The 19,248-nt window shown below is 44.6% G+C and overlaps 1 protein-coding gene across 8 annotated transcripts in view; it reads left to right on the plus strand.

Moving 5' to 3' along the window:
- LOC147889233 (MAP3K epsilon protein kinase 1-like) overlaps window positions 1-19,248 on the plus strand; it is a 182,418-nt gene that overhangs the window by 82,049 nt on the left and 81,121 nt on the right. For all 8 annotated transcript variants that reach the window (XR_015542874.1, XM_087391390.1, XM_087391386.1 and 5 more), the window contains one exon: window positions 5,323-5,700. Coding sequence is in view for 7 of the 8 variants with exons in the window: in XM_087391390.1 (XP_087247516.1) it covers window positions 5,323-5,700 (378 nt within the window). In the remaining variant the exon portion in view is untranslated. The remainder of the gene's footprint in view (window positions 1-5,322; window positions 5,701-19,248) is intronic.

Raw genomic sequence — 19,248 nt, forward strand, 5'->3', positions numbered from 1 at the left:
AATATGCTTTTTCATCTTTGGCCAAAAGAAATCTCGTCTCACGATATCATATGTCTTCTCGACTCCTGGATGTCCCGCACATGGGCTATCATGGCATTGTTGAATGACTCTCTGCATGAGATTATTCTGATTAGGTACTACTACCTTGTCATTTCTTTTCAGCATACCATCCCTTATGGCATATCTTGCATAAGTTTGGCCTTTTCTGGATGCCAGGCCATCCTTCTCCCCGGGTTTGAATACATGAGCCTTAGGCCAAAGGCTCTGGACGAACTCGTCCACCTTTTGAGTTTCTCTAATCTCGGTCATTAGAGCACTCTCTAACACCGTGAAACTCATATTATGCATAATGTGTGACAACGCATCATCAACTTTATTATCCTTTCCTCTTTGGTACCGAATCGTCCAAGTTAAACTCCTGCATGAGTTCAACCCACCTAGCTTGGCGGCGTCTCAAGTCAGGTTGTTTACAAAAATGTTTCAGAGTATCGTGATCAACATCAACATAAAACTCTGACCCATACAAATAATGTCTCCATGTTTTTAGAGCATGGACAACAGCATACAACTCTAATTCATGAGTTGGCCAATTTCGTTGAGAGGGAGAAAGCTTCTTGCTTTCAAAGGCTATTGGCCTTCCCTCTTGAAGGAGAACTGCTCCTACCGCAATGCCACTTGCATCGGTTTCAAGGAAAAACGGTTTCTGGGGATCAACTATTTTTAACACCGGTCCTGAGACCAGAGCTTGTTTTGTGGGGTTAAAACTTTCTTGTTGATTCTGTCCCCATATAAAAGGTACTTTATCTGAGGTCAGATCAGTCAATGGCGATACTATTTCGGAATATCCTTTGATATGCCTTCGTTAAAATTGGACAAGAATGATCGCAAAGCGTCAAACTATGAGAGATTGGCCAAGTCAGTATCGCAGCCACTTTCTTTGGATCCATTTCGTAAATATTCACGTCTTACCGTACACAGTATAGTTTTCTTTTTATTTACATAAAGACTAGCTTTCCTCAAAGTACTGAACACTATTCTTAAGTGTTCGTAATGCTCAGTAATACTTTTACTGAATATCAGAATATCGCCAGAAAGTGTACTACAAACTTTCCGATATATGGACGTAGTAAATCGTTCATAAGCATGACGAATGTAGCTGGAGCATTGGTAAGTCCAAAAGGCATTATCAAAAACTCATAATGTCCAAACTTGCTTCTAAAAGCGGTTTTATGCATATCCTCGGCTCTAATATGGATCTGATGGTAGCCACATTTAAGATCTATGTTACTGAAAATTACGACCCCATGTTATGCATCTAGCAAATCATCGATCCGAGCCATCGGATACCTGTGCTTAATAGTGATATTATTCAATGCTCTGTAACTATACAGAGGCAAAAAGTATCATCGTCGGATGGCTGAGATGGTGATCTCAGAATGCGACGTGGAAATGGAGGGAAGTCCCAGAGCAGAACAGATGCAGATTCAGCTAGCGGGATCTTCTCAAAGGTCAGTACCTGTTTTGTTATGTGTGCTTGTTGCTAAGTTAGTAACTAGTGCACCTGATAATATCCTGTCAAAGCCTGCAGCAACGGGGTATACAGCCTTTAATGATACGAAGTTAATTAAGATGAAAGGGCAAGTAGCTAATCATGATGTCATTGTGTTGTTTGACTCAGCGTCAACGCACAATGTAATTAACTCCAAGCTTGTAAAGAGGCTGAAACTAATGACTAGCCCATCTGACTATGCATATACAGTCAGAATGGTAGATGGAAGTTCAATTGAAGTATGGGACCAAAGGGTTACCCAGTTGGAGCTTCGAATTCAGGGCTATGCTGAGAAGCTTGATTTTGAAATGACTAAGCTTGCTCATGCAGACATAGCCCTAGGTAAGGCTTGGCATTCTAGGAAGAATCCAGCCATAGATTGGAAAAAGCACATTTATCAATTCAAGATGAATGATGTGCTGTATGTCTTACGAGGTGAAAAAGATATACCTCAAGGACCGTTGGTTTCCATAATGGAAATTCGAAAAACTCAAGAAGAGTTTTTGTTTCTTTGTACAGCATCGGTAGAGCCGATTGATGATTCTTCGGCTAGTACTAATGTTGCTCAAAATGGAGAGATGGCCAAGCTGGCTGATCAAATAACAGAGGAGTTCTCTGATTGTTTTAGGGATGAGCTACCTTATGGGTTACCTCCAGAGTGGAATGTTTAGCATAAGATTCAACTAATCCTAGGGCCAGAACCTGTAAATAGACCTCCCTATAGGTTGAGTTTTACCGAAGAGGCGGAGGTACGAAGACAACTGGAAGAATACCTCAAGTTGGGGCAGATTATTGAAATAAGCTTGCTGAACTAGAGGATGGCTGGGAGGTTATTCGTAGTGCTATCACCTGTTCATTGGTGTTCATCCAATGTGTGGTCACGAATAAGCTGTAAATTTTAGTTGTAAGGAGGAGGAGGAGGAGCATGCGATTCCAGAGCCAGCTCCCAAGTCAACTCTATCAAAAGCGCCTCCATCAGAGAAGAAGCTACCACAATGGTATTTGAAGACCTTAGCAGACTCACGGGTCATGGACATTCCCGAGAGCAGTTTCGGAGCGCGGCGGTCTCAACGTAACATGAAGACTCCCTCTGTGAACTATGCTTTGGTGGCTCAACTTGTGAAGCCCCATTCCTTCCAGGAGGCGAAGGATATTCCAGAATGGCAGGAAGCCATGCAGGTAGAGATGAATGCCATTTTGAAAAATGACACCTGGGATTTAGTGCCCAAACCAACCAAGCAAAAGGTCATCGGGACTAAATGGGTGTACAAGCTTAAGTTCAAGTCAGATGGGAGCTTAGACAAGTACAAAGCAAGATTGGTGGTGATGATGGGATATCTCAAGGTGTATGCCTCAAGCACACCTTGGTTTCTATGTGTGAGTGCTAGAGCCACAGTTAGGTGCCCACAAGCACAGGTAGGTGGTGGAAAGCCACATAGGATGATCGAGAGAATCTAGGAGCAGATTGAGGAGATGATTGTGGAGCTCTGAAGTCATCAGTGATGTCAGTGAGCATGTATGAGGTGCCTACTTAAGGACCTCACTCTTCTTCATTCCAAAATGCAAGTATTCTGAGTTTGTGTCCACTCTACTCTTTCTTTTCAGTTTATCAACATGGTATCAGAGCCATTTGATCCCCCTTGATCCATTTCTGCCACATCATCATCTTCTTCTCCATCTTCTTCTTCACCATCTCTTCCTCTTCTTCCCAAAGTTTGCTTAAGCCTGTTCTCCTCCGGTTCTCTACCATTTTCCACGCTCTTCCTGCTGGAGATCCACCTCGAAGGGGCGAACCCCTGGCTGAAAGGAATTGAAGAAAGACGCCCTCGTTTCCTCGCCATTACACGCAGTTCGTCGACTTTTGCTTCTGCTTTTTCTCTCAGCATACTCCATACTTCTCTAATTCCTTTCAGGGGGAGGTAGTCCATACCTAGAGCTATCCTGTGCTGAAATCTGAGCAGCAATGGTTGCTTATTCAAGCTGAAAACAGAGAAAAACCAGTCGTTTTTGAAGACGCTCCAGCCAGCAAAGTCGCGCGAAATCTCCTCAGACCTCTGCACCAGAAGTTCATCTTTATGTGAGCTTTCTTTTGCTTCAGAAAGCCCCTTTTCCTATGCTCTGAAGAGTAAGCTACAAGCCCTCCAAGTTCAGTCTTTTGGTTTTGACAGTTTTGACAAGTTTTTTTTTTGAAGATGATGCTACATAAGATGCTATTCTAGCATTTCTGGTTTTTGGAAACTTTCAATAACATCAGTACAAGTGTGGCTTCAGTTTTGCTTTGAATTGCTATACCTGGTTTTGATTGGAAAGCTTTCATTTTAGCCACCTCTGTGAAGCATATAAGTGAAAGCATCATTGATTGAAATTTGGTCACAAGACTTTGCTACATTGAATGCTTTATATTCTGAAGCTTTTTCAGTTGTTATTCTAGCCTTGTAAGAGAGAAGACACTGCCCAATACTTGGGTTAGACCCTCTCATGGCTTGCTTATGCAAAATATGTGAAAAGCCAAAACATAAAGCAATGTCTTGTTATGCTACAAAGGAAGAAAAAGCCAACATGGCTTCCTTGTTGAAGATTGCCAAGATAATGGTTACAAAAAAGGAAGCAACTTCAAAGACAGAAAATGCCAATCTACTTTCAGTTGATGTGCCTCCACAAGATGAGGCATCCTTTGAAGATTATGCATTTTAAATCATCTCTATGTATGCTCCAGATCTCTCTTTTTATGTTAAGGTACTCAGCCTGGATAGTCCTCCAAAATGAATGAAATAAACTATTGTGTTTTGTGTGCTTTGTAAACACCTCTGGTCACCTTATGATGTAGGCCATGTGTATGTTTTGCTCCATGGTACCTCCTGCAGACATTGTGTGCATGTACATGCAGGGGAGATAACCATTGGAAGGTCTTTTTGTATCCCTTTTTGTTTACCTTACACCCATGGGAACCCTTGCTAGCATGAGAACCTAGCCATAGATTTATCCTTGACCACCATGAGATGGCATGAGAAACTATGAGACTAGATATATCCTTGACATAGCTTGTGGCATTCCCTTGAGGGGGGGTTTGATGGGATATCTCAAGGTGTATGCCTCAGGCACACCTTGGTTTCTATGTGTGAGTGCTAGAGGCACAGTTAGGTGCCCACAAGCACAGTTAGGTGGTGGAAAGCCACATAGGATGATTGAGAGAATCTAGGAGCAGATTGAGGAGATGATTGTGGAGCTCTGAAGTCATCAGTGATGTCAGTGAGCACATAGCATTTGAGGTGCCTATTTCACGTTCAATACTACCTCTACCACTTACTTTTGTGAGCTGCGGCCATTCTTATTGATTGTTGCCAGGTTGCAAGAACTCACCTAGCCGAGGTTTCCAATGTGGCATAGTTTAATGAAGTTTAGCTGTGATGTAACTTTGAGGTTTTTTATGGTTTGGTATTTATGCTGGGATGCAACTATTATTGGGATTGAAAGCGGCTGTAATGTATGCTGTTCTGCTGCATAAATGCATGGCAAGTATAGTAGCTGCTTGCTGCATTAGTGAACAGTGTAGGCGTTGAAATATTTACGTTGTCCTTTAGTCAATGGCTAAATGGATGCATCTTTTTAGTAATGGTTGTTGAATCCAAGGCAGAGTTACAATTACAAATATGTGGAAGACATGGATTTATTTTGAATGTTTGGAACCAAATTACATCCGAATATTTGGCAGTCAGTTTGATTGAAATCATTATCTTTCTCAGTTGTCTTGTGGGTCTTCTTTTCCTTTTCAGGATGATGATGCACAGCCACATTCCCCCACAGGTGGTTCAGATGTGAGGGCTGGCAGTGCCAATCAAAATAGCAATATTGGATGCAATACCTCCATTTTGCAACAGATGACAGAATGTTCAGAAAACAGAAAGGATGGACATATGGGGGTAGCATGCTTTGACAAAGTGGCTGGTACATATGAAACTCTGAATACAATTTCTTCAACCTTTATCACATCAATCCATCAGAAACAAGCTGCCATTTCAAGAAGACCGTTGCCAATTTATGGATTGCATTTGGAAGAGCACTGCAGTTCTGTCATTGAGGAAACTTCAAACTTGCACCTGACAAATTTGCCTGATCAGGCGGTCTCAACAGTAAGAGACAACCATGAGAAGGTAAATGGTCTTATGGCAGTTTCCCCAAAGTTAAGACAACATTGTTTTCCAATACTGCACTGAGATTTTATTGTTAAGAACTTTTGTAATTGCAAATATAAACTATGGTGGAATAGAACCTTAGGGAAGGGAAGTCAGGTTGAAGAAATATTAAATTGTCATCTGGAGATTTGGGTTGAATATATGTCGGCCTCTCTCTCTCTCTCTCTCTCTCTCTCTCTCTCTCTCTCTCTCCCACTTGGTACTAACCACTCATACCTAGCCTTTTGTATTTCATCTACTAGGCCAGTCCCTCCCACGCCCACTCGTGTCTAGATCCACATTGACCGTGCCCTTGATCTAGTATATGTGAGCCAATTAGCCTGGGAGCTTCCGGCCCTACTTGGAGATGATGTAGACCTCGCCACACCTCGGACACCCTTGGCTCAATGGTGGAAGTTACCACCAGATCTTTTCCCACAACTCGATCCACACATGCCCGAGCTGGGAAGATGCCTCAAAACTCTTGGTTCGACGACAAGGAGTGCGGAGAGATGAGAGCCCACCTCACATGGGAGCGAGCCTTAGGTCACCTGATGTCATTTGAGGCACGACAGATCTCACGACAATTGACACGTCATAAGAGGCGGGCTGTCCTCACACGCAGGATGGATGAGGTGATTAGATCATTTGGAGGGGGAGATCCTACCATTGGATGGGGGCTTCTATCAGAGGAGTAGCCACCTATCCTCATCACAAATCCAGATGTTTGGCACATTTATAAGATTACACTGTTTACTTGTGTTACAATGAAATTTTCTGATCTTGTATTTTGCTGCTCTCCACTTTGGGGACAGCCTCTTGTAATATAAAGATACATGGATTTCACTTTAAAAAAAAGTGTGTGTGTTTGCTGCGCTGTGCTCTGTGTGTGTGTACATATATATGAGTGTGTGTGTGTTGCTTTGTCGGTGTGTGTGTGAAGCTCTTAGGCATTTGGGTAAACATAAATCCCCTGGCTGGGATGGTCTGACGGTTGAATTTTTTGAAGCCTTTTGGCCTGAATTGAAGGGTCCAATTCTGCAGTTTATAAATGTAGCCTGGCAGCATCAACATCTTCCCTCAGCTTGGAAGCATGGTTTGGTTAAGCTTGTGCCCAAAAAACCTCTATGTGAGACTATGGATGCTGGAGGCCCATCAATTTGATGCCGGTTATATACAAACTGATTGCCAAAATGTTGGGACATCGGATAAAGGATATCCTTCATGAAGGACTTCATCCTAGGCAATATGGTTTTGTTCCAAGACGGCACATACATGACAATATCTCTAACACTATCGTCGCAATGGAATATGCAAAATATTCAGATCAAGATGTGTTGGTCATGCAGGTGGATGTGGCGAAGGCATTTGATACAGTACAGTGGGATTATGTTTCTCAAATCATGTTAAAACTTGGTTTTGGGCCAAAGCTAGTTAATATCATATATTGGCTTTACTCAGATTCCACTACACAATGCTTTATAGGGAATCATTTGTTTGAGTCTTGGACTCTCGAACGTTCAGTTCGATAGGGATGCCCTCTCAGTTCTTTGCTTTATGCCATCGCTTCACATCCTTTGCTTCTTTATATGGATCACATGGTTGATACTGGACAGCTAGAGGGGCTTCAGATTTCTGGTTCACGACCCTTCATTGCACAGGCCTATGCAGATGATTCATTCTTCATGCCAAAGAATAGTCCTTTGGAGATTCGCCTCTTGATGGATACCCTTTCAGATTTTGGGTTAGCAGCTGGTCTTAAAATTAATTTTCAGAAATCAAAACTCTTGCCTCTCAAGCATTGTGACTGGCATGCTATCTTGTGGCCAGGCCATATTATTTATCCGGAAAACATAGTAAGACATTTGGGTTATCCCATTGGCTGGAAAATCAGCAATAAGCAACAAATGTCGTGGGTGGCAAACAAAATTCAGGACAAATTAGAATATTGGAAGATCTCCACTTGGCCTCTGCGTGTACGGCTTCGAATTGTCCAGTCTATTGTTCTAGCGTATGTCCAGTTCTACCTTCCTCTATTACATTGGTCATCTCGAGATCTCACTTCCTTTATGTCTCAAGCCATGGAGATTTTTTGGAAAACTAAGCTTCATAAAAAAGCTTTACGGCTGCTCAAAATGGACTTGCTTTGCTCACCAAGAATGCATGGTGGTTTGAATATAATAAACATCAAATTTCATGTGTTGGCAAGAAAGATCACTATGCTCAAGACATTTTTTGAACAAGAGCAGCCTTGGTCTATCATGTTGGCAATTTTGTGTGGACAGATGAGCACAAATGCTTATGGACATTGGCTAGTTGATCCATTGGAAGTAGTACTTGGCAAATTGCAAGGAAAAATCCCTGGTTGTCCATTTTCTAATTCCTTGATTCAGGACTGGAAGCAAGTACTCTCTCACATCAAATGGTCTCCCCATCCTGCTTCTATAGCTTCCTCACTCAGAATGGAAAGTTTTCATTGGAGTGCTGTGTTTTCCTCTCCCCTTGCTATTCAACAACCCATCAGAGCTTACAATCTTATGAAAATGGGTATTCGGTTCATTGATGACGTGGTAGATATGCAAGGAAATATTCTCACTTTTCCAGTGGCATGTCGACAATACAATCTGGGGATGCATCATAGACCTATTTGGAAAGCTATTGCTGATCTGTTACTCCCTCTGGTTCCGATTCCGACATTGAATGTTAGAGACAAGCTTCAAGATTGGCACCTTCGGTTTTCAAATACAAGCATATCCTCTAGGCCTTTGAATTTATTGACTTTTATATAGGCTTATCGATTGATATTACCTCCTCCCTGGATTGCCCATCATGCTAATTCTCTATGGCATTTGAACAAGTCATTAGCCTGGTGGAAAGGAAGATTGCAATTGATATGGAAGTTGAAAATGCCATTGAAGCAATGACTCTTTCTATGGCGATGTATTATTGGTATTCTTCCAGTAGGGGGTGAAATTGGCTCAAAGAAGGATAGCTTCACCTCTTTGTCCAAGATGTCACCTTACATCTGAGAGTATTCCGCATTTACTGTGGTTTTGTTCATATTCCAGAGACCTTCTAGATAGAATCTCCTATTTCTTATCTCTCAGATTTTCTGGATGTATGGCAAACTATCAGCTTCTTTGTCACAGTATTCTCTTTTCTTCCACTGGATCAGATACTGGGCTTTATGGACCCTCTGGCTACAGCGCAATCAAGCATATCTAAATTCTCCCCTTCAGCATCCATATGAGTTCTTCCGAGCCTCATTGCGGCAGTCTTTATATGATGCCTTACATGAGGAAGATTTGGATGTTTCTTGTATTCAGCTTTTCTTTTACTGCTTCTAATGGATAGGGCTTTGGCTCTCTTTTGAGCACTGCCCAGATGTAAATGAATGTTTCATAATATAAGTATCTTGGTTTCACAAAAAAAAAAAGTGTGTGTGTGTGTGTGTCAGTATAAAGAATACCAACATTATACTGACACACAATGCTTTCTTCAGAATGTCCCTCAAGCAATCTTTATATGACAGTTATGCTGCGAGGGACTTGGATGCTACTAGCCTTGAAGTGTTTTCTGACTGTTTTTGAGTTCTTTCATTAGGCTCTCTTTTGGAGTCTAATGTCATGTACATTGATTTCATGTTAATAATATAGTTATTGGTTTCACCAAAAAAAAAAAAAAGTGTGTGTGTGTGTCAGAACTGGTGTGTGTGTAGTTGAAGCAGAAGGTTTGTGTGGTGTTGTGGTGTGGCTCGAGAGCGTGAGAGAGAGGAGGTCGAGACAGAGACAGGTCCCCGTACAGTTCCCCCACCCGTCCGTACACCTGTATAGACGCCGTACGCTTACCATACAATCGTACGAACAGGCTCGGCCCATCCCTGCGCAGCCCCGAGCAATCCCGCTGCTGTTTACCTCGCCATCGCTGTTCCCCTTCTGAAGTTCCCTCCGTACGTCCGTACACCCTTGGCTTTTCCGTACAGTCTAGTCCCTTCATGCCCCGTCAGCATTTCTGTTCAGTTCCTTTCCCTCCGTACAGTCCCTGCGTGCCCTGTCAGCATCCCGTGCAGTCTGTACAGTCCCGTACACCCGTACAGTCCGTACAAGCCTGTTTTATCCGTACTGTTTGCCCTGCACTTTTTCCGCGTTGTTTGCCCTGTACAAACCCTGCCGTACAGTTCTGTTTTTTCTGCCATTTTATCAATTCTGCCCTACTTACCTCTATGGAGGATCATATCAAAAGTTATTCCCGGAAGGACTTGTCCCGGGACTCCAAAAGACAGCAAGTCCACTTTTCTACCTCAGCATCTATAGATGCTCACTATGTTTTTGACATGCTCAAGGATGAATTTCATCACAGCCGGAAGGAGTGGGCCAAACCTCCCCCGGCTCTTAAGTATAAGCTGAAGCTGCCCTCCTTGGTCGCTCCTCTCCAAAAGTTTTCTCAGCAAGCAGTTATCATTTTCTTCCCAGGGAAGCTACCTTCAGCAAATGATGTAGCTCAGTGGGTTCAGGCTTTTTTGCGAGGTTGCTTTGTTGAAGGAGTATACTTTGCTTCTTGAGGTTTTTATGAAGTGCACTTTTTGGATGCCTCATATCGTCAGCAGATATTGGAGATGTCCCTTGTATTCTATGGCAGACAAATGGTGCATGTCATGCCATGGTTGCCAAATAAGGATTATCACGGTCTCATTCGACATCACTGCCCTGTATGGGTTGAGGTAGTGGATTTTCCGGATTATATGAGGGCTGAGTTACCAAGTCTGGCAGCTACTTTGGGGCAAGTTGTATGCTCACCCCGTCCTTCGGGTAATCGAAATCGGTTTTGTGTTCTTTGGGATATAGATCACCCAACCCCTCCTTCCATTGCGGTAGAGGTGGAGGATGTTCCCTTGGGCGAAAAATATTTTGATTTGAAATGGGGAGTGTTTGCAGGTGCTTGCTTCACATGTCATAAGTTTGGCCACCTAGCCTCACAGTGCCCTGCAGTCCTGCATCAGCTCCCACCTACAGCTATTGCTCCAGAAAATACTTCCCCTCCAACTTATGGTCCGGGGCCTAAGGCTATGCCTAGCAAATTGGGTGATGTGGCATCTAAATCTGTCCCTCCCAAAGAAAATGTGGTTCAGGTTTCAGCCAAGCAAAAGGATAAGGGAAAGGGCGAAATTTCAGAATCTCCTACCTCTCCCCAAGGTGCCTGGCAGCAACCCAAAAAGGTATTTGTGCTCAAGCCACGACCGTTACAATCTCACCATTGGGATGCCTCTACTTCCACCGCTGGTCAGGCCTCTACCCCTGCTGATAGCCTCACCTCTCAACTGTGGGTTGATGTGCTCAAGAAGGGCATCCCTGTATGTGACAATGATGAGGATTATAGAGCTAATGATCCAGGATGCCAGGTGGACCTTGATGTCATGGCTGAGGCCTGACAACTTCTACTTTTACTATGCCTTTTGGTTCGGCTGTACATATCTTCTATGTCTACTTCAATCACTTGTATTACATACAATGTTCAAGGTCTTTGTAATGTCAGTAAGTAGAGACTTTTTTGGCACTATGTACATAGAATGCATCCCGATGTAATTTCTTTGCAGGAACACAACCAATACTTCTTGGCTGGCCAGCAAGGCCACTTCGCTGGTTATGACATATTCTATGCTAGTACAATGCACTTTTCAGGGGTATGCATGCTGGTGAAACATGATATGCAGCCCACGGTTGCTTACAATGACCCCCAGGGTCGCTGGATGGTGATTAGATGCACCTATCATGCTGATCTTTATGAAATAGCATCTGTCTATGCCTCTCAAACTGCTGCGACAAGAGCTCGAATGTGGGCCTCCCTCAAACAATATCCATGGCTGTCTAATGCCTTTTTGTGTGGGGACTTTAATAACTCGCCTGCCATTCAAGACAACATCACTCATCGTTCTCACATGATCCCCACTGAGCTTCGACATTGGGAGGATATGCTTTCTTTCTTGCATGCAGAAGATTTATGGCTCTCAACAAGGGATAGAGATATGGGCTATACATACCGTCACAATGCCTTTACTCATTACTGGGCTCGACTTGATAGATGGTATTTGTTGCATGCTCAACAGTATGCTAGTTTCACATGTGCACTCTGGGTTGATCATTCCCTTTTGCTATCTGATCACTTTCCAGTATGCTTGACATTATCTATAGCATGTTTGACAGAGGATATGCCTTTTTTTGGTCGTTGCCTACTCCATGTTAATAGTGCTTATTTGCTTCATCAACAATTTCAGAACATGGTGAGAGTGGCTGTCCGCCCCCTCCTCTTACATGCTCAGGAGGACATGGATTTCGCTTGGATCAGTCTTGCCCATCGTTGGCAGGCTGTTATTCAAGATTATGGACGGAGTTACATGGGAGACCTCAGGCTTAAGCTGAAATGGGCTCAATCTCACAAGCAACAAATGGATGTAATTAGCTCTTATAGGCAGCTCACCTCCTCTGAACAGGATTCTTGTGCTTATGCGGTTCATATCATCCATCAAAATGATCTTCGCAAATTAAAGAAGTGGCAAATCCGAGCTCGCATGAAACCCCTTTTGGATAAGGGCTGCTCCTCCAAAGCCTTCTCAAAAGCCTGCATGCGGATAGGCGAAAGGAGGATATTTGCAGGATCAAGCGAGATGATGGCACCTGGACTACCTCCAAATCAGAATTGGAATTGCAATGCTCTAGTCATTTCCAGCATCTCTTGCCTATATTGTCTCCGGAACAGGCTCATGAATTGGAGCAGCCCTTTATGCTTAATGAAGTGGATGATGCTTTGAGTCATTTACGTAAAGGCAGCTCTCCTGGTTGGGATGGATTGACTGTTGAATTTTTCCGTGCATTTTGGGGTGATCTCAAGAACACTCTGCTTCTTATGATCAATCATGCTTGGGCAGAACAATCTCTTCCTCCTTCTTGGAAACATGGTCTTGTCAAATTGATCCCCAAAAAAAGGTTATGTGAGACAGTCGCTGATTGGCGGCCCATATCTCTTATGCCAGTCATTTACAAACTCATTGCCAAAATGATTGTCCTCAGGATTCGATTTATCTTGCAAGCACGACTTCATCCCAGGCAGTATGGGTTTGTTCCCAGAAGACAGATTACTGACAATATCTCCAATGCTTTGCTTGCAATTGAGTATGCCAAATATTCTAAACAAGATGTTCTCATTCTGCAAGTGGACATTGCGAAAGCATTTGATACTGTCCATTGGGATTTTATTTCTCAGACTATGCATAAATTGGGATTTGGCCCTCGGCTGGTCCATATTATTTACTGGCTCTATTCGCATGTCACTGCGCAGTGTTTGCTTGGTGGTGGGTTGTCAAGAACATGGACTATGACATTGTATGCCATTGCTACTCATCCGTTATTGTTGCATATGGATCATCTTGCAGATACAGGACAGCTTCATGGCTTGCAAATTCTAGGGGCACAGCCGTTTCTTGCGTAGGCATATGCTGATGATTCATATTTCATGCCCAGGAATTCTCAAAATGATCTCTCTCATTTGATGCATACTCTGAACGATTTTGGCATAGCTGCTGGACTGCATATGAACTTTCAGAAATCAAATCTTCTAGCATTGAAAGAAGCTGATTGGCATGCACTTCTGTGGCCAGGCCACATTATCTCTTCCCATACTATTGTGAGGCATTTAGGGTATCCCATTGGCTGGAATATCACCCCTCAACAACAGCTCAAATGGGTGCTTCAAAAGATAAACAAGAAGCTGGAATACTGGCATTTGTCCACTTGGCCTCTACATGTTAGACTTCGGATAGTACAGTCTATCATTATGGCATATGTGCAATTTTATCTGCCTCTTCTTCCCTAGTCTTTTAAGCATTTGGCTTCCTATATGTCCCAGGCTATGGAGATATTTTGGAAAAGCAAATCTCACAAAAAGGCTTTGCGACTACTTCCCATGCAGTCTGTTTGTTCTCCTAAGACTCATGGGGGACTGAATATTCTCAATCTTCAGTCTCATATGTTGGCAAGAAAGAGCACTATGATTGCTGATTTTTTACAGCAAAAACAGCCATGGGCTATTGGTAGCAGCTATTTGTGGAAACATGACGTCCCATGCATATGGGCATTGGATTACAGATCACTGGAAAGCAGCCATGACCACATTTCAGGGGAAAATTCCTGGTTGTCCTGTTTCTACTGCTTTTATTCATGATTGGAAGAGAATTCTCTCTTATGCTAAATGGTCAGGTGCTTCTTCCCATCATGGTATTTCTCTTCGCTTGGAAAGCATCCATTGGAGCAAGGTGTTTGAATCGCCTCTTGCTTTATAGGCTCCTATTAAAGCATATAATCTTATGAAATTGGGCATAAGATTTGTCGGAGATGTTGTGGATCAACACGGTTATGTGCTTTCATTTCCACAAGCTTGCAGGACATTCCCCTTGGGTCTGCATCATAGGCCCATTTGGAGAATACTTACAACTATGTTGCAGCCATTTGTTCCTGTTTCTCCACTGTTTGTACAGGACGATTACTGGACTGGAATCTGACTTTCTTATCTCCCACTACCTGTTCACTTTCAATGCATAATCTGGCCTCCTCGATGGTTTACAGATTTCTTCTTCCACCGCCATGGATTGATAAGCATGCCAACACTCTTTGGAATTTGGATAGGCCTTTATCTTGGTGGCAATCGCAACTCAAGAAAATTTGGAAAGCTAAATTGCCATTGAAACAGAGGCTTTTCTTTTGGAGATGTATAGTGGGAGCTTTTTCCATTGGTATGAAATTGGCAGCACGTCGCATTGCTTCCCCTTCCTGCCCCCGTTGCTCTCATCACCGAGAGACAGTTCCCCATTTGTTATGGTCTTGCCCGTACTCTCAGATATTGATCACTCATGTCTCTCATTTGCTGCGGCTTCGGTTTCCCTCTATTAGACTCGGGAAACTCTTTTGGATGTTTGGATGCTTCTCATCTCAGATGTCTCCATTCCTCCTTTTCTTTCATTGGGCTCGTTTTTGGGTTCTATGGACTATTTGGACACAGAGATTGCATTCTAGGATGGGACAACAGTTTCCTCAGGCATATGCTTTCTTCAGAATGTCCCTCAAGCAATCTTTATATGACAGTTATGCTACGAGGGACTTGGATGCTACTAGCCTTGAAGTGTTTTCTGACTGTTTTTGAGTTCTTCCATTAGGCTCTCTTTTGGAGTCTAATGTCATGTACATTGATTTCATGTTAATAGTATAGTTACTAGTTTCACAAAAAAAAGTGTGTATTGCTTTGTCCGCATACTCATGATTTTCTGGGTATCATTGTATAGTATCTGAGAGCTCGTTTTCCAAATGTTATTTTTGGAAAATTCTTTTGGCTCTTTGGCATTCATCCACGGTGACCGGAGTTTGATTTGTTTTTTACTTGGCTTAGATACTGGGGACTCTGGACTCTATGGATAGATCGCAAGCATAGAGTCTTTGGTGATCCTCGGTTATCATTTTTCTTGTTTTTCCGTAGATCTTTGCAGCAATCTCTCTTTGATTGTCTGCAAACTCACTACATAGATTCTGATGTATATCTTTCTTAAGACTGAGATTTTTTGTTGATGTATTGTCCAGCTTTCCCTTTCAGGGAAGCTCTCTTGTAATATAAAGCAACAAAATTTTCACTAAAAAAAAGTGTTTGGGTACATATATATGAGAGTGTGTGTGTTTTTCTGTTCGGTTTAGGAAGTTCTTCTGGCTATTTGGGTTTCATCCATCCAGACTGGAGTTTCATATTTTCTTCGTTTGGGTTCGCTACTAGGCACTATGGATTTTATGGACATATAGGAATTGTAAAGTCTTTAGTGATCCTACTTTCTCTCTGTTTGGTGTTTTCAGGCCTTCTCTATAGCAATCTTTCTTTGATTGCTTGCAGACCCGCTGCATAGATCATGAGGTTTTTTTGGCATATACTGAAATTTTCAGTTCATGTAATTGTAGCACCTTGTTTTGAGGTTGCCAACGCAGAATGCAAAAATGCAAAATGATAGTACTAAGTACAACATAGTCATGTAAGTACACGTCGATCTCATTATCATCATCATCATCATCGTCATCAGGACATCAAGGTGGATGAGGCAATGGAGGCATGAAATCAGCGATAGAGTGCTATCGAGTTCTCACGGGTGCGGCTCTGTGACGTCTCTTGGTCATAGCTTTGTGTCTAACAAGGGCACAACGACTCTGAACAGAGAGGGGATGTCCCGAAGTGTAATTTGCACGTCAACCCTCTGTTTGAGTTGTCGGGTCATTGGCTTTGGATCGTGATCATGTTGAAGCCTCGTCTCGTGGGTGTCCATGTGATGTGGTAGGAAGAACTCCATGATAGAGCTCTGAGAAGAATCTGCTAAGGAAGAAGTTCGCTCCTGTCTCGGTGATCGAAGTATCCTCTCGCGGTGCTTGACTACCTCATGGATGAAGCCCGCCAAACATCTATAGTCTGGGTAGGAGAGGAATCGGGATAAAACCCCAAAGCTATCTCTGAAGAGGCAGTAGAAACACCCTCGGATCTCATAGTAAACAGGGCACTTGAAGATAAAGTGCTCCTCTGTCTCAACCTCCTACATGTCACATAATATGCATACATGCCTCTCCCTGGGTATGCCCTCCACTCTGCCACTCTCGATACGAAGTCTATGTGAAGAGACCTGGAAAGGGTGGATCTGTAAAGAACTGCTACTCCTCCTGACCCTCGTACTCCCCCTATGTCCCTAGTCTCATCTCTGTAGACGGACTCCCATGTGTACCCGTTGACTACTGGTAGTGGGTGCTCTGACTCTGATGTGTCTCTATGTAGAAGACTATGTCACGACCTGTATAGGATTATGAGAAGTTCCCTGGTTTTGACCATTGCAACCATTTCATCAAAGGACATATCCCGTGCTACTCGAAGTGTTGGTATGATATCTAGAAACTGAGGAATATCCTCAATGTTGGAAAGAAGGACAGTGACTTGATCATCTTTCCCAACAGGGGCCTTCAAAGCAGCAAGTCGGGTGATGAGGGATTCCATATGATTCAAATGAGCATTAAGAGAATCTTCATGCTTCATATGGAGCTTAAAGAATTCCTGTATGAGAAACACATTGGAATTGATAATTTTGTTGCCAAATAAGCGCTCTAGCTTGTCCCACAATTCATGTGCAGTGTCATCAAAATCCAAGTGATGAATAACGTCATCAAACAAACCCAAGCCAATGATAGAAAGACCTTTGTCATTGAGAGTTTCCCATGCTGCAATTTTCTTTTCATCAGATTGAGGTTTCTTGTCTTTGCCACTAACCACCTTCCACACACCTTCCTTCATAAGCAGAAGCCTCAGCTTGGTTTGGTGCATTGGAAAGTTTTTACCCTAGAAACTTTTCAATGGCAATTTTCGCTTTGGAATACTGCATCTCTGTTTAAAATGTTGTAGCAATACGGGCTGAAGTGCGAGCTCGGAGCAAAGGCTGGAATAATCTGGGCTGTAGGAGCATCTTAGCTTGCAGTCACGGTAGAAAACGGCCTAGAAAAGGCATCGGACCAGCTGGAATAGCGTAGGTAGCAGCTCGTGTTGCAGTCGGGGCAGAGGGTGGCATTCTTGAGACATGAATAGCAGTAGCAGCAACACTCTTGAAGTAGGTCGTTTCTTGGAAAATGAGCTCCAAATGAGGTCATTTTTAGGGTGACCAGTAGTAGAAATGTCTCCACAGAGCTGCTGCTCCTCCCTGCTCCCTTGCTGCACCCTCTCCCTCAGCCCGTCCCTCCCTCTCTCCCTTGCCCTCAGCCCCTCCCTCTCCCTCAGCCCCTCCCTCCCTTCTCCTCCTCCCCTTCAGCCCGCCCCCTTCCAGCCCGCTCCCTCTCCTTCCCCTCTCAGCCTGCTCCTCCGCCCCCTCCCTGCCTGCTCCCCCGCCCCCATCCCCGTCTCTCCGCCCCCTCCCTGCCTGCTCCCCTGCCCCCTCCCTGCCTCTCCGCCCCCTCCCTGCCTCTCAGCCCGCCCCTCCTCTCCCTCTCCTCCCCCTTCCCTTCACCCCCCGCTCCCTCTCCTCCCCCTCTCAGCCTGCTCCTCCGCCCCCTCCCTGCCTGCTCCTCCGCCCCCTCCCTGCCTCTCAGCCCGCCCCTTCCTCTCCCTCTCCTCTCCCTCTCCGCCTGCACCACCCCCTCCCTGCCCCTCCCTCTCCTTCCTCTCCCTCTCCTCTCCCTCTCAGCCCGCCCCCTCCCTGCCCCTCAGCCCGCCCCCTTCCTACCTCTCCTTCCTCTCCCTCTCCTCTCCCTAGCCTGCCCCCTCCCTCCCTCTCAGCCTGCCCCCTCCCCTTCAGCCTCTCAGCCTCTCCCCTTTACCCCTCCCCTCCTCGCCCCTTCCCCTGCTCCCTCCTCACCTCCTTTCCTTGTTTTCTACCCCCCTTTCTCCCGCAGCTTTTTTTGGAGTGGAAGGAGCCTCCAAATTGTCAGAGTTGGCCTCCTCACCTCGATTGGCGATGGATACTCCGTCAGCCAATCCTACTCCACCTCCACCGGCTGCGAAAACTATTACCTTTTCTAAAGACGAGTTGCAGCAGCTCAAGAAGGATGTAGAGATTGAATGCTCTACCATGTTGCTAGCATGCATCTTCGGGTCTCACCCCTCCAGATCCCAAGCCAGAGACTGGATGCTTGCGGCTCTCCCCCCAAACCTCACTCCACGATTGTTAGAAGTTCGTCTTCTGGGACGAGGTTCTCTCCAGGTTGTTTTTGACACTCCAGAGGCTGCGAGCACTGTGCTCAAGGCTGAGTTTTTACACCTGGGACACAGGAAGATCTTCTTTGAAGCCTTTCATATTGGTTTCGACCCAGTGGAGGCAGATAAGGAAATCTTTTCGCTCTTCATCAGATTCCTCGGGCTTCCCCGGGTTTGCCATCGACTTCTTTCTATTATTGGGGAGCATTTTGGTGCAGTTGCTGAGATCCCACCCCTCCCTGGGTTGCCATTGACTGTAGCAGAGGCAACCAAAGCTGATGGGGTACCTAGAGTTAGGGTCCTCTGTAAGGATCCTAACCTCAAGATGGATCATGTTATGATCCAGCACCCGGATGGTTCCTTTTTTCGCCAGAGAGTAGAGATTTCAGGCAGACATGACAATTGCAGGATATGTAGGACCATTGGACACTTTGCCAGGGATTGGCCCAGGAAGAAGAAAAGGCCCAAGAAGCCCTCTGGTACAGCTACCGCCCCATGGCCTCGACAGGGGGGACAGGGGGGTGGTATAGGTCCAGCACTTGCTCCTCGACCTCGACAGAGGGGTGGTACAGGTCCAACACCTACTCCTCGACCTTCGCATGGCGGTCCTCCTAAGGATGGTGGTGGTACAGGTCCAGCACCTGCTCCTCGGCCTCGACAGGGGGTGCTCCTCGACCCCCTCCTACCTCAGGGGCACGCGAGGCTCTCCAGTGGGTTCTGGCACGTGTGCAGATTCCTCCTTCAGTTCACGAGGGTACATTAGTGGACTCTGCTTCACCTCGAGCT

Source organism: Dipteris shenzhenensis, chromosome 20, assembly GCF_047967505.1.
Source record: "Dipteris shenzhenensis isolate YYH24624 ecotype China chromosome 20, Dip_SZ_1.0, whole genome shotgun sequence".
In the NCBI taxonomy this organism is placed as follows: Eukaryota; Viridiplantae; Streptophyta; class Polypodiopsida; order Gleicheniales; family Dipteridaceae; genus Dipteris; species Dipteris shenzhenensis.